The sequence below is a fragment of the Sus scrofa genome, chromosome 2 (genome assembly GCF_054392235.1).
Source record: "Sus scrofa isolate SSC_HxYL_T2T_F1_AM1 chromosome 2, Sscrofa_HxYL_maternal_Yorkshire_Landrace_v2.0, whole genome shotgun sequence".
Taxonomy (NCBI): Eukaryota; Metazoa; Chordata; class Mammalia; order Artiodactyla; family Suidae; genus Sus; species Sus scrofa.
Genome location: NC_139384.1, coordinates 141,487,632 through 141,499,955, shown reverse-complemented (window position 1 = coordinate 141,499,955; position 12,324 = coordinate 141,487,632). Strand labels below are relative to the sequence as shown.

The 12,324-nt window shown below is 40.0% G+C and overlaps 1 protein-coding gene across 21 annotated transcripts in view; it reads left to right on the top strand.

Annotated features, from left to right (window-relative positions):
• Positions 1–12,324, top strand: part of LOC100516424 (LINE-1 retrotransposable element ORF2 protein) — a 77,251-nt gene that overhangs the window by 36,909 nt on the left and 28,018 nt on the right. For 5 of the 21 annotated variants that reach the window (XM_085014454.1, XM_085014453.1, XM_085014463.1 and 2 more), the window contains exon 6: positions 5,551–5,633. The exons of 9 other annotated variants lie outside the window; for them this stretch is intronic. Coding sequence is in view for 2 of the 12 variants with exons in the window: in XM_085014451.1 (XP_084870577.1) it covers positions 547–2,094 (1,548 nt within the window). In the remaining 10 variants the exon portion in view is untranslated. Of the gene's footprint in view, positions 1–24; positions 2,720–5,550; positions 5,634–12,324 lie in introns of those variants that run through there. 7 more of the 21 variants (XM_085014462.1, XM_085014460.1, XM_085014456.1 and 4 more) reach the window with 3 other exon arrangements.

Genomic DNA, 12,324 nt, shown 5'->3' with positions numbered 1-12,324 from the left:
TTATAAGTAAATATTTATTTTCAGAGATGCATTTCATAAGGCTCCCAAGAGGATCCTGGTGAGACTTGGCATTAGTTACCCCTAGTAGTGGCCTATTCAATAAGTCATCTTTGGACTGGCTGTCCCTCCTTCTCTGTCCCACTCCCTCAGCCTCTCAATCATGCTTCTTGGGATCACTCCCCACATAAACGAAGAATCTGCAAGCCCGTCCTAACTCTCCTTTTGAGAGAGAGAGCTCCAATGTCAGACGCCAGGCCAGGGAGAAATCAGTGTGATGATAAAGCCATAGCCTAAGAAAGGTGAATGCAAAGCACAATCAAGAGATGGACTTCAGGAGTTCCCATCATCGCGTAGTGGTTAACAAATCCGACTAGGAACCATGAGGTTGCGGGTTCGGTCCCTGGCCTCGCTCGGTGGGTTAATGATCCGGCGTTGCCGTGAGCTGTGGTGTAGGTTGCAGACACGGCTCGGATCCAGCGTTGCTGTGGCTCTGGCGTAGGCCGGTGGCTGCAGCTCCGATTCGACCCCTCGCCTGGGAACCTCCATATGCCGCAGGAGCGGCCCAAAGAAATAGCAAAAAGACAAAAAAAAAAAAAAAAAAAAAAGAGATGGACTTCACCAGCCACAGCAATTAGACAAACAAAAGAAATAAAAAGCATCCATATAGGAAGAGAAGAGATAAAACTGTCACTCTATGCAGATGACATGATACTATACATAGAAAACCCTAAGGACTCAACCCCAAAACTACTTGAACTGATTAATAAATTCAGCAAAGTAGCAGGGTATAAGATTAACATTCAGAAGTCAGTTGCATTTCTGTATACCAGCAATGAAATATTAGAAAAGGAATACAAAAATACGATACCTTTTAAAATTGCACCTCACAAAATCAAATACCTCGGAATACACCTGACCAAGGAGGTAAAGGACCTATATGCTGAGAACTATAAAACTTTAATCAAAGAAATCAAAGAAGATGTAAAGAAATGGAAAGATATTCCATGTTCCTGGATTGGGAAAATCAATATTGTAAAAATGGCCATACTATCCAAAGCAATCTACAGATTCAATGCAGTCCCTATCAAATTACCCATGACATTTTTCACAGAACTAGAACAAACAATCCAAACATTTATATGGAACAACAAAAGACCCAGAATCGCCAAAGCAATCCTGAGAAACAAAAACCAAGCAGGAGGCATCACTCTCCCAGACTTCAAGAAATACTACAAAGCCACAGTCATCAAAACAGTGTGGTACTGGTATCAAAACAGACAGACAGACCAATGGAACAGAATAGAGAATCCGGAAATAAACCCTGACACCTATGGTCAATTAATTTTTGACAAGGGAGGCAAGAACATAAAATGGGAAAAGGAAAGTCTATTCAGCAAGCATTGCTGGGAAACCTGGACAGCTGCATGCAAAGCAATGAAACTAGAACACACCCTCACACCATGCACAAAAATAAACTCCAAATGGCTGAAAGACTTAAATATACGACAGGACACCATCAAACTCCTAGAAGAAAACATAGGCAAGATACTCTCTGACATCAACATCATGAATATTTTCTCAGGTCAGTCTCCCAAAGCAATAGAAATTAGAGCAAAAATAAACCCATGGGACCTCATCAAACTGAAAAGCTTTTGCACAGCAAAGGAAACCCAAAAGAAAACAAAAAGACAACTTACAGAATGGGAGAAAACAGTTTCAAATGATGCAACGGACAAGGGCTTAATCTCTAGAATATATAAACAACTTATACAACCCAACAGCAAAAAATCCAATCAATCAATGGAAAAATGGGCAAAAGACCTGAATAGACTGTTCTCCAAAGAAGATATACAGATGGCCAACAAACACATGAAAAAATGCTCAACATCGCTGATTATTAGAGAAATGCAAATCAAAACTACCATGAGATATCACCTCACACCAGTCAGAAAGGCCATCATTAATAAACCACAAATAACAAGTGCTGGAGGGGCTGTGGAGAAAAGGGAACCCTCCTGCACTGTTGGTGGGAATGTAAACTGGTACAGCCACTATGGAGAACAGTTTGGAGATACCTTAGAAATCTATACATAGAACTTCCATATGACCCTGCAATCCCACTCTTGGGCATCTATCTGGACAAAACTCTACTTAAAAGAGACACATGCACCCGCATGTTCATTGCAGCACTATTCACAATAGCCAGGACATGGAAACAATCCAAATGTCCATCGACAGATGATTGGATTCGGAAGAGGTGGTATATATACACAATGGAATACTACTCAGCCATAAAAAAGGATGACATAATGCCATTTGCAGCAACATGGATGGAACTAGAGACTGTCATACTGAGTGAAATGAGCCAGAAAGACAAAGACAAATACCATATGATATCACTTATAACTGGAATCTAATATCCAGCACAAATGAACATCTCCTCAGAAAAGAAAATCATGGACTTGGAGAAAAGACTTGTGGCTGTCTGATGGGAGGGGGAGGGAGTGGGAGGGATCGGGAGTATGGGCTTATCAGACACAACTTAGAATAGATTTACAAGGAGATCCTGCTGAATAGCATTGAGAACTATGTCTAGATACTCATGTTGCAACAGAAGAAAGGGTGGGGGAAAAACTGTAATTGTAATGTATACATGTAAGGATAACCTGACCCCCTTGCTGTACAGTGGGAAAATAAAAAAAAATTATAAAAAAAAAAAGAAGAGATGGACTTCAGAGACTCTATGAAAGAATTGTTATTGGTCATTGATAAAATAACAAAGAATGAGAATAGTCAGCTTAGAAAGCAGGGTTCTATTCCAGATGAGGCCATTCCTATCTTATGGGTAATAGCCAGCTGCCAGTTGAGACTAAAATTTAGGAATCAAGTTGAGAGTTGAAATCTTGAGAATGAATGAGTTCTTTAAAAGAAGGCTTTGTGAAGAGATGACCCATGGCTATCGACTAAATTTCAGATGACGATCTGGTTTCAGGGGTCAAGAGGAAAAAGAAAAAATTACTAGAAAATTGAAACTCAAAAAATAGGAGTTTTAGGTTTGTGTAATGGGGAGAGACTCCACAATTCATTTCTTTTCTTTTTCTTTCTTTTTTTTTTTTTTTTTTTTTTTTTTTTGGTCTTTTTTGCCATTTCTAAGGCTGCTCCCGCCTCATATGAAGGTTCCCAGGCTAGGGGTCCAATAGGAGCTATAGCTGCCAGCCTACGCCAGAGCCACAGCAACTCGGGATCCAAGCCGCGTCTGCAACCTACACCACAGTTCACGGCAACGCTGGATCCTTAACCCACTGAGCAAGGGCAGGGATCAAACCCTCGACCTCATGGTTCCTAGTCGGATTCGTTAACCATTGCGCCACGACGGGAACTCCCCACAATTCATTTCTGTCAGCAGAGCAACGACCAGACTGAAGAGGCACAAGGCGGAAATAGGTAACGTAGAGTGAAGACAAGAGATGGAGACAGTGATGTAGATGGTTTGTTTACTGCACAGACGATGTAGGTGGAGATAGTTCACTGGAGACACGCAACAACCTTGCAATGAGTGAACTGAAAGAGACAGGTTAGAAGCCTGTAGATCCAAGTAATGCTTTTCAGAATCTATTTAATAAATGGAAAAAAGGTAAAGGAGAGAAGTTCCATATAAAAAATCCTGAACTTATTTTATTTTGAAATAAACTTTATTGGAACTAGTCATTCGTTACTTAGAACATCTGAGATTTTTCTTGCTCTCACATTATTTTTCTGCCTTTTTATTCTTAAGAACACTCATTTGGGGGGGAAAAAAAGATGAATACTCATAAGCATTTTCTCTAAGATGTTGGTCCACAGAATGGCATTATTGAAAAGTACCTCTTGCCCAGAAAATATTGGAAGAATTCCACTTGAATAAATATTGCATAACTCAGTGCCTACTTTTACATACCCGTATTTGTGTTAAGCTAATCCTAGTTTCCAAAAAAAGGATTTTGTACTGTCGAATAGCATTTCTGAAATACTGCCAATCCCATCTTGTAATGGAGGTTCCTCGGTATAAAACAGGTTAGAAAGGGTGCGATGCCATGCAGGTTTTTAGAAAGAGAGTTTGGTTTTTGATGTTTTAAATGAATCATGGTTTAGTTCATTTATTTCTGCAGAAATGTTTTCAATATGCTATCTGATCATTTTCTACTTTTGCTTTGAGTTTTTTTCATTTTGGTCCTTTCCAACTATCTGCTTTCAATATAAATTACAGTTTATCATTGTGTGCTTACATTTTAGCATACTTCATCCCTCCAAGGTATGTTTTTTATCTGTGTGATTTATACTTTGGATTAAATTGTTTCTGTGTAAATGAAACAGTGGCTAGTTGCCCACAGAAAATGAGTGAGGCTTACAAACTACATATTGTTTATCCAATTATTTGTTATAAACCTCTTGTTTATCTATACAATATAACTGTGACAATCAAACTAGAATGCACCTGCATGAGGTTCTTGGTTTTTTTTTCTCTTGTTTCACCTTCTTGTGACCATCCTATCATCTGATTTCAGTTGATTAACCTGCTGCTGAGCGCCCTCTTTTTTTTGAACTTTTACAGCTTTTAGTTTTGCTTAATTTATAGACTGACAAACATTCCACATATTATTTTAATTTTACTTTTGGTGCGAAACTTTATGCTTAATGCACAGGAATGCAAGTTCTTTATTGATGAGATTTTTTTAAAAAGGAGGGGAGAGGAGTTCCCATCGTGGCTTAGCAGTTAACAGATCTGAGTAGCATCCATGAGGACATAGGTTCAATCCCTGCCTTTGCTCAGTAGGTTAAGGATCTGACATTGCCATGAGCTGTGGTGTAGGTCACAGACATGGCTCGTATCCCGCATTGCTGTGGTGTAGGCTGGCAGCTATAGCTCCGATTTGACCCCTAGCCTGGGAACCTCCATATGCCGCAGGTGCGGCCCTAACCCCCCCCCCAAAAAAAGAGGAAATAAAAATAAAAATTTTGCAACTTTACCATTCACAGGGAGCCACTACTAGCATTTTAGTTTGTACAATGCCATAATTTCTTGTATGCCTCAGTATGAATACTTAAAAACAAAAATGTGATTAAATAATCTTCTGAAACTTTTTTCATTAGCATGTATCAAAACATAATCTTATCCTAATATTATCCTACAACATGATTTATTATGGGTATATTACAGAGGTACTAATCTGTTCCTGTTAAATGTTTAGTCTTCTCAGTACTGTGATCAACAGCTGCATAGTTAAATCTTTCCAGATTTCATTAATTCATCCTTAGAATATATCACTGCATTATTTCTACATTAGCGCTTTTTTCTTTTTGTTTTTTGAACAAAACAAGTTCCTTTAATGCTGAACTTTTAAGATCCTTCAAATCTATTTTATTTTTTCAAGTGGTTCTTGAACATAGAAATTTTATTTGCTGTATTTTTATTCTTTTCTGTGGAGTTGTATAATTCAACTTTTTCTGTGCATATTAAAGGAAATCTTTCACTTGGAATAGTTTGACTAGTAGAACTCTTATTTTTTCAAGTAACAGAAGACCACTTGCGTTTAATACAAAAGACGACTCTATTAGAACAACACCAGGGTTATCTTGAGGAACCCCAGGACGAGGTAAGAGCTAGAAATGTTCTCTTGACTTCTGTGGATGCCTGTGTATCAGCTCTATACTTTTGAGTCATTACCTCCCTCTCAGCCAGCAGTCTTCCCCCTGCTTCACGCTAAAAACATGGCCACGGGCAGCAACTAAGTTTCTATGTCATGGACTCAGCCAACCTGAGAAAAACTAAATCCGTCTCAATCCTTTCTCATCTCCCCACCCCATTCACCCTTCCAGATTTTGAGGATTCACAGATGCTCACCTTGGCACAATCACCGTGGGCCAGAGGGTGTTGTTATTTGATGAACATGGTTATCAGAAGTCACTCAATAGCCATATAAATGGTGGAGCGGAAACTCTATAAATACCACCACATTCTTATCATGCATCACACTCATTGTTATTTGGAGATATTCATTGTAATAAATTGGCATCATTAAACCTGCAAAGGAAAGTATTCTTTTTTTAATAAGAATAGCTTTTTCTAAGACAGATAATTTTGTCTTATAGTGGGCAGCAGCACCTTCACATGTTTTTGAGCTATATATCTACAAAAAAGATACCATCTTCTACACTCTAGTTTTACTCAAACTGAGAAGTATCTGTTGTCAGAACCATAATAAGAATAAGAAAATTCTGGTTTGTGCTTAACAGATACACATTACTGTGTATAAAATAGATAAGCAATAAGGACCTGCTGTATAGCACAGGGAACTATAGTATCTTGTAGTAATTTATAGAAATAGAAAAGAATCTAAAAAAGAATATATATGTATATGAATTATACATGTATAATCAAATCACTTTGTTCCACGCCTGAAACTAACACAACATTGTAAATTAACTCTACTGTAGCTAATATAAAAAGAATCCCAAAAAAAGTAAAATAAAGTTCTACACTGGAAAAGATAAAACCTTAAAATTTAACTCTTCTAGACTTAAATATAGAATCATGTTTTTACATAATGAATTTTATGGTTATTATAAGGCAAATACATCTAGTGTTTAAGAATAGAACATTAATATTTATAAAGAAAAACGATGACCAAGTTAAAGTAAATCTAAATTTTCTATGAACTTTCACTATGCAGTTAGAAAAATGTTTCCACAGGAAAATAAAATCTTCCAGTCAAGCATGTTGAAATATTTTGGAGAAGAAGGAAATACTAGGATAGAAGCCCTCAGGCAAACTAGGTCTTAGAGAATTTCACCAGTGCTATGTTTTCTAGAATAGCCTATAATGTTATATAAGCCTGGGATCTCTACATTTTTGTTACTTCTCTTATTCTCTACTTTACGTATTGCTGAGTAACAAATTATCTCCGAATTTAGAAGCTTAAAACAACAAGCATTTATTATCCCACACAGTTTCTGACACTCAGCAGTGCAGGAGGAGCTTAGCTGGGTGGTTCTGGCTTGGGTCTCTCCTGAAGTTGCAGTTAAGCTGTCAGCTGGTGCTGCAGGCATCTGAAGGCTTGACTGAACTGGGAGAGCTTCTGCTAAGCTCCCGAGTTTGGCTGTTAGCAGGAGGCCTCATTTCCTCACTGCCAGGTCCTCTCTGCAGGGCTGCTCATGACACAGCAGTTCATTTCCCCCAGAGCAAATTATCTAAGAAAGTGTTGGTAGGGATGGGGAATATAGAAGGTACGCTGTCTTTTATGACTTAGCCTTGGAAGTGACAAGCTTCCGCACTTGCCCAGTGTGACTGGCCAGTAGAACGACCTAACCCTAACGTAATGGGGGAAGGGCTCAACGAATTCCGGGAATTGGGAATCACTGGGGATCATCTTGTAGGCCGGCTGCCACATCCACCATGCTCAGATCTTAAAAATTGCCCTAATAATTTGATTTATATTCGCATCCCTAGAACTCTGCTTCCCTTGTATTTTTTTTCTTGATACTCCCAGTAACGCCAAATCAATGGTAATTTTATTGTTAGTATGTGGAGACCTACTTTAAATATTTCTAATGTTTAGAGCTTGAAGTTTCTTATATTTTTACCAGTGATCTAAGTTCTGGAATTAGGCATATTATATTTATTTTATTTTATTTTATTTTTAATTTATTTTGCTTTTTACGGCCGCACCCATGGCATATGGAGGTTCCCAGGCTAGGGGTCTAATCGGAGCTACAGCTGCCGTCCTGCATGATAGCTCACAGCAACACGGGATTCTTAACCCACTGAGGGAGGCCAGGGATCGAACCCACAACCTCATGGTTCCTAGTCGGTTTCGTTTCTGCTGCATCACGACAGGAACTCCCATAGTTATTTAAAAAAATAGATGGATTAAATGTTTCTAATTGGGCTATCATTCATCTATTAATTTATTCAACAAATAGTTCTTGAATTCAGGGCACTGTATTTTCTTTATTGCTGCAATATGTCACCTGTATTCTAGCCTCCTCTTTTAAAATAGCTTTATTGAGATATATTTCACATATCATTCAGTTCACTGATTTAAAGTGTAAAGCCCCTTATTTTTAAGCGATAGTTTTCAAGACAATGGTCTGGTAATATCTAAGCTTGGATATTTGGCCATCCTATAGGTAAATAAGAAGGACCACCTTTTAGACTCTGGATACATGTTCTTCTGCCATCGCAAACTGGAAGAACAGATATCCCATTTATTCTTCCTGCGACTGTTCTGCAGAACTCCAGGGAACACTCCTGGAGGGGTGTTAATTGTGTGGCGAACAGGACCAAACAAGTAACTTCAGTGTCCTGGAGACCTGTTTCCCATGATAAGTCCTCCAAGTCATAGCCCTATCATTTCCCCCCGGAAACCAGATAAACAAACCATGTCCCCAGTGACGGTAAAAGACTATGTATTTACCAAATTATCAGCACATGCCCAAATGCTGCTCTTCCAGATAGTCTGGTCTTAATGAAGGGAAATTATGTCTTAACTAATAATAATTTCAAAAAGATATTTTCACATTCTCTTCAAAAGCTGTCACATAAGCATAAAACAAAGCCAGTATTGATCTTAAATGTAGTATGTAGTCTTTTGTTTCCCTCCTTTAGAATAATTTTAATTATTTAGAAAACGTTATACCACTAGTACACGCACATTGCTGAAAAAATAGAAAATACTCAAGAACAAAAGTACAAAAAGGATTTGTAGGCACTCAAAGATAGCCTACAGAGATAGCCTATGTAGTTATTTATTTGTTTTTGCCTGCACCTGAGGCAGCGGAAGTTCCCCAACCAGGGATTGAACCTACGCCACAGCAGCAACCCAAGCCGCTGCAGTGACACTGGACCCATTGCACTACAAGAGAACTCCTAGCCTATGCAACTTTTATGTATATTGTTTCAGAAAATACGTTTTGGGGGCTGTATTTTTATACATTTTAACTGGTTTATTGCAAGCTTTGACAGTCTGCAATGGAAAATTGGGCTTGCAGGAATATCTAATACTCAGATTATCTCTAATTGTTGTGCAGTCGACCTCTTTGACCTCCAGGAGGTATCCACAGCTTCTTTCCCTCCTGCCCTGTTTCCCCTGAGTCCATGCCCTCTGACTGTAATAGCCCTGAAGGCACATCACCATCACCATTGCTAATAGTGCCCTTGGCCGCGTGAAAGACCTTGCGTGTCACAGTGCTTGGAAGGCACCGCGGAGTAGCCCTTGAGTAGCATGGGACGTGCCATGACTCTAGAGAAAACAGCTCTTTGACCTTTTCAGAGCTCAGCTCCGTATTTCCTGCCAGCAAGACCACAAGCAGAAACACGTACTCATCCTCACCCCTTAGAACAAGTGACAGGAGCTCTCAAGCCAAATACATAAAACAGAACAGTTCTCTCGCACAGACTAACACCTGTCGCGTAGTAAGCTCCATATGCACTGACACTAAGAAGACTTAGCTCGTGCTCGTAGGCAGCCTCCTGTGTGAACCTCTACGGACTAAAACATTCAAGTTGCGGGGGCGTGGGGGGGAGGTTCACTATCTCAAACATCTTCTATTCAGATGAGGGATCAGCTTGATACTTATGTAATTCAGTGGCCTGTTCAGGATTATCAGCTCAAAGAAACAATCTGCCCTAAAAGTAGATTCGACACTGCAAAACAAACAAAGCATAAAAACCAGCTCCCTCCGGAGACAGTTTTGTAAGGTTTTCATCTTCTCCATCTAGGTTTCAGTTGGCTTGGTTTCAGTAAAGCTTTGAGTTCAAGGTCCTTGTTCCTTGATTAGCAGTCTTAGCTCCGACACCAGTGCTTCTGAGGAGGGTCTTAACTGTGGTCGTGGGTGGCAAAGGGGGACTTTCTTTTCTTTCTTTCTTTTTTTTTTTTTTTTTTTTTGACTTTATGTTCATGCTTTAGGCATATGTGTACTTTTAAGTCATTGCAATGAGAATATATTCATATTATATAACTTGGAACAAATACTTCCAGTATCACCACCAGCAAAAGTAGAAACCTGGCCGCAAACACATGAGGCATTCACAGTGGAGCTTGTGGTACATCTATTTCTAGTGTACTGTTACATAACCATGGCGGCAGCATGGTCAGAGGCAAGACTAGTGCAGGAGTCAGGGCACCTGGCTCTGTGTCAACTGTCATTCATTCCCCCAGTTTCTGTATCTATCCTGTCGTTGTAGAGACTGCTGCAGTCTCTTAGAACTCCACCATTCTAGAAGTGTCTGTGACTCACTTGAATGCTCTGGTTGTAAGAAATGTTACACTCTTTTCTTTCTCCAGATAAAATTTAATCTTAATGATTTGTATTGTGTTGAGAGAGAATTCAATGTCAAGCCTTTTTTTTTAATGATTTTTTATTTTTTCCTTCATAACTGGTTTACAGTGTTCTGTCAATTTTCTACTGTACAGCAAGATGACCCAGTCACACATACATATATACATGCTTTTTCTCACGTTATCACGCTCCATCATAAGTGAGTAGATATAGTTTCCAGTGCTACACAGCAGGATCTCATTGCTTATCCATCCAAAGGCCATAGTTTGCATCTATTAACCCCAAATTCCCAGTCCATCCCACTCCCTCCCCCCCACCTTGGCAACCACAAGTCTGTTTTCCAAGTCCATGAGTTTCTTTTCTGTGGAAAGGTTCATTTGTGCCATGTTTTAGATTCCAGATAATGTCAATCTTTTATCAGATTTGTTTCCCCTTCTGCAGGATTCTACCAGAGTCCAGGGACCTGTGGCGTCCACACATCTGGGCGTAAAGCGGCTGTTCCGCAGTGACAGCAAGCCCAGTGAACATCCTCCTTGTCCAGTTCCGCCAAGTCTTGAGTGGCAGTACCTCCGCTTCTTTTACCCTTAGTTTGGCTGCTAGGATCCTTTAACAACCCTCCAAGATACTCCTCTTAAAATGTATCGTTACTTCTCCTGTACCAGTCTGTTTTCAGCTCAGCTCCTGCTGCTATTCTTTGCTCTTTTAACATTCTGGAGAGAATGGAAGTCTGCACCTTGCATTTCCCAGGGTCCCCCTGCCAGCAGGCTTCTTACTGCATTTGCTGATGGGAGGCACTGACAGGATACTGGAAGTCAGGAAGTGAGGAGAAGGGATTTATCTATGGCTTCCAGTTTCTAACAGTGTCTCAGGTGGCAATGATAGTCATTACTGAAGGGACAGTGTTGCCAAAGTGCCACCCCCTGGTGGGGCAGCACCTCAGCAGCAAATCCAGAAATGATGGCAGTGGTGTCTCTATCAGCACAGTGGCAGGTACAGGCTCGTGAACCCAGTCCAGGAGCACTGCCATCGTTTAGGTATCATCCTTCTCATTTTCCACCCTCCACCTCCCCCCTTCCTTATTTTCTCTCTTCTATTACTTGTATAACCAATTCCTTGGGTTACATTTCCTCCAACTGGGAGTTCCCATCATGGCTCAGTGGTAACAAACCTGACTAGTATCCATGAGGATGTGGGTTCGATCCCTGGCCCTCACTCAGTAGGTTAAGGATCTGACATTGCTAGTGAGCTGTGGTGTAGGTCACAGATGTGGCTCGGATCCCAGGTTGCTGTGGCTGTGGCTGTGACTGGCAGCTGCAGCTCCAATTTGACGCTTAGCCTGGAAATTTCCATATGCCACAAGTACGTCCCTAAAAAGCAAAAAAAAAGAGAAAGAACAAAAAAGACAAAGAAATTCTTCCAACTGGAATATGTAACTTGTTTATTGTTTTCTTGACTAGACACTGATGAACAGACCTTGTCTTTCCCCTAGCCAGTATCCTTGAGCCAACCTGTCATAAGATCTTCTGGTTACCTCTTGTGCAAGTCTCTGTAAGAGTAAGATGTTGTCTCTGCTATGCTCAGGTCCCATAAAACCCTAGTTAAAGTTCTTTGGGTTGTAAATGGCAGAAATTCATCTGAGGAAGCAGGACAAACTGGAAAATTTATTATAAGACTGAAAGTGTGAACTTTAGCTCTGGGATATGTCTAGACTTCCAGAACCATGGATAGAAGCAGTACAGGTAACTGTCTCAGCTAATGCTGCATAACAAACAAAGACTTAGTGGCTTATAAAAATAATTATTTTCACAAGTTTATGTTTGCGTCATTCTGTTCATTTGGGCTGGGCTTGCCTGATCTCAGTGGGTTTCTTTATGTTTCTTTGGTCACCTCGTTCATCATTTAGGGACTGGCTTCTTAGAATGACCTTGGATAGGGTACCTTAGCAATGCTCCTTATCCTTCCAGCAAGCTAGCCAAGCATGTTCTCGGGGAATGGATAGATCAAAGA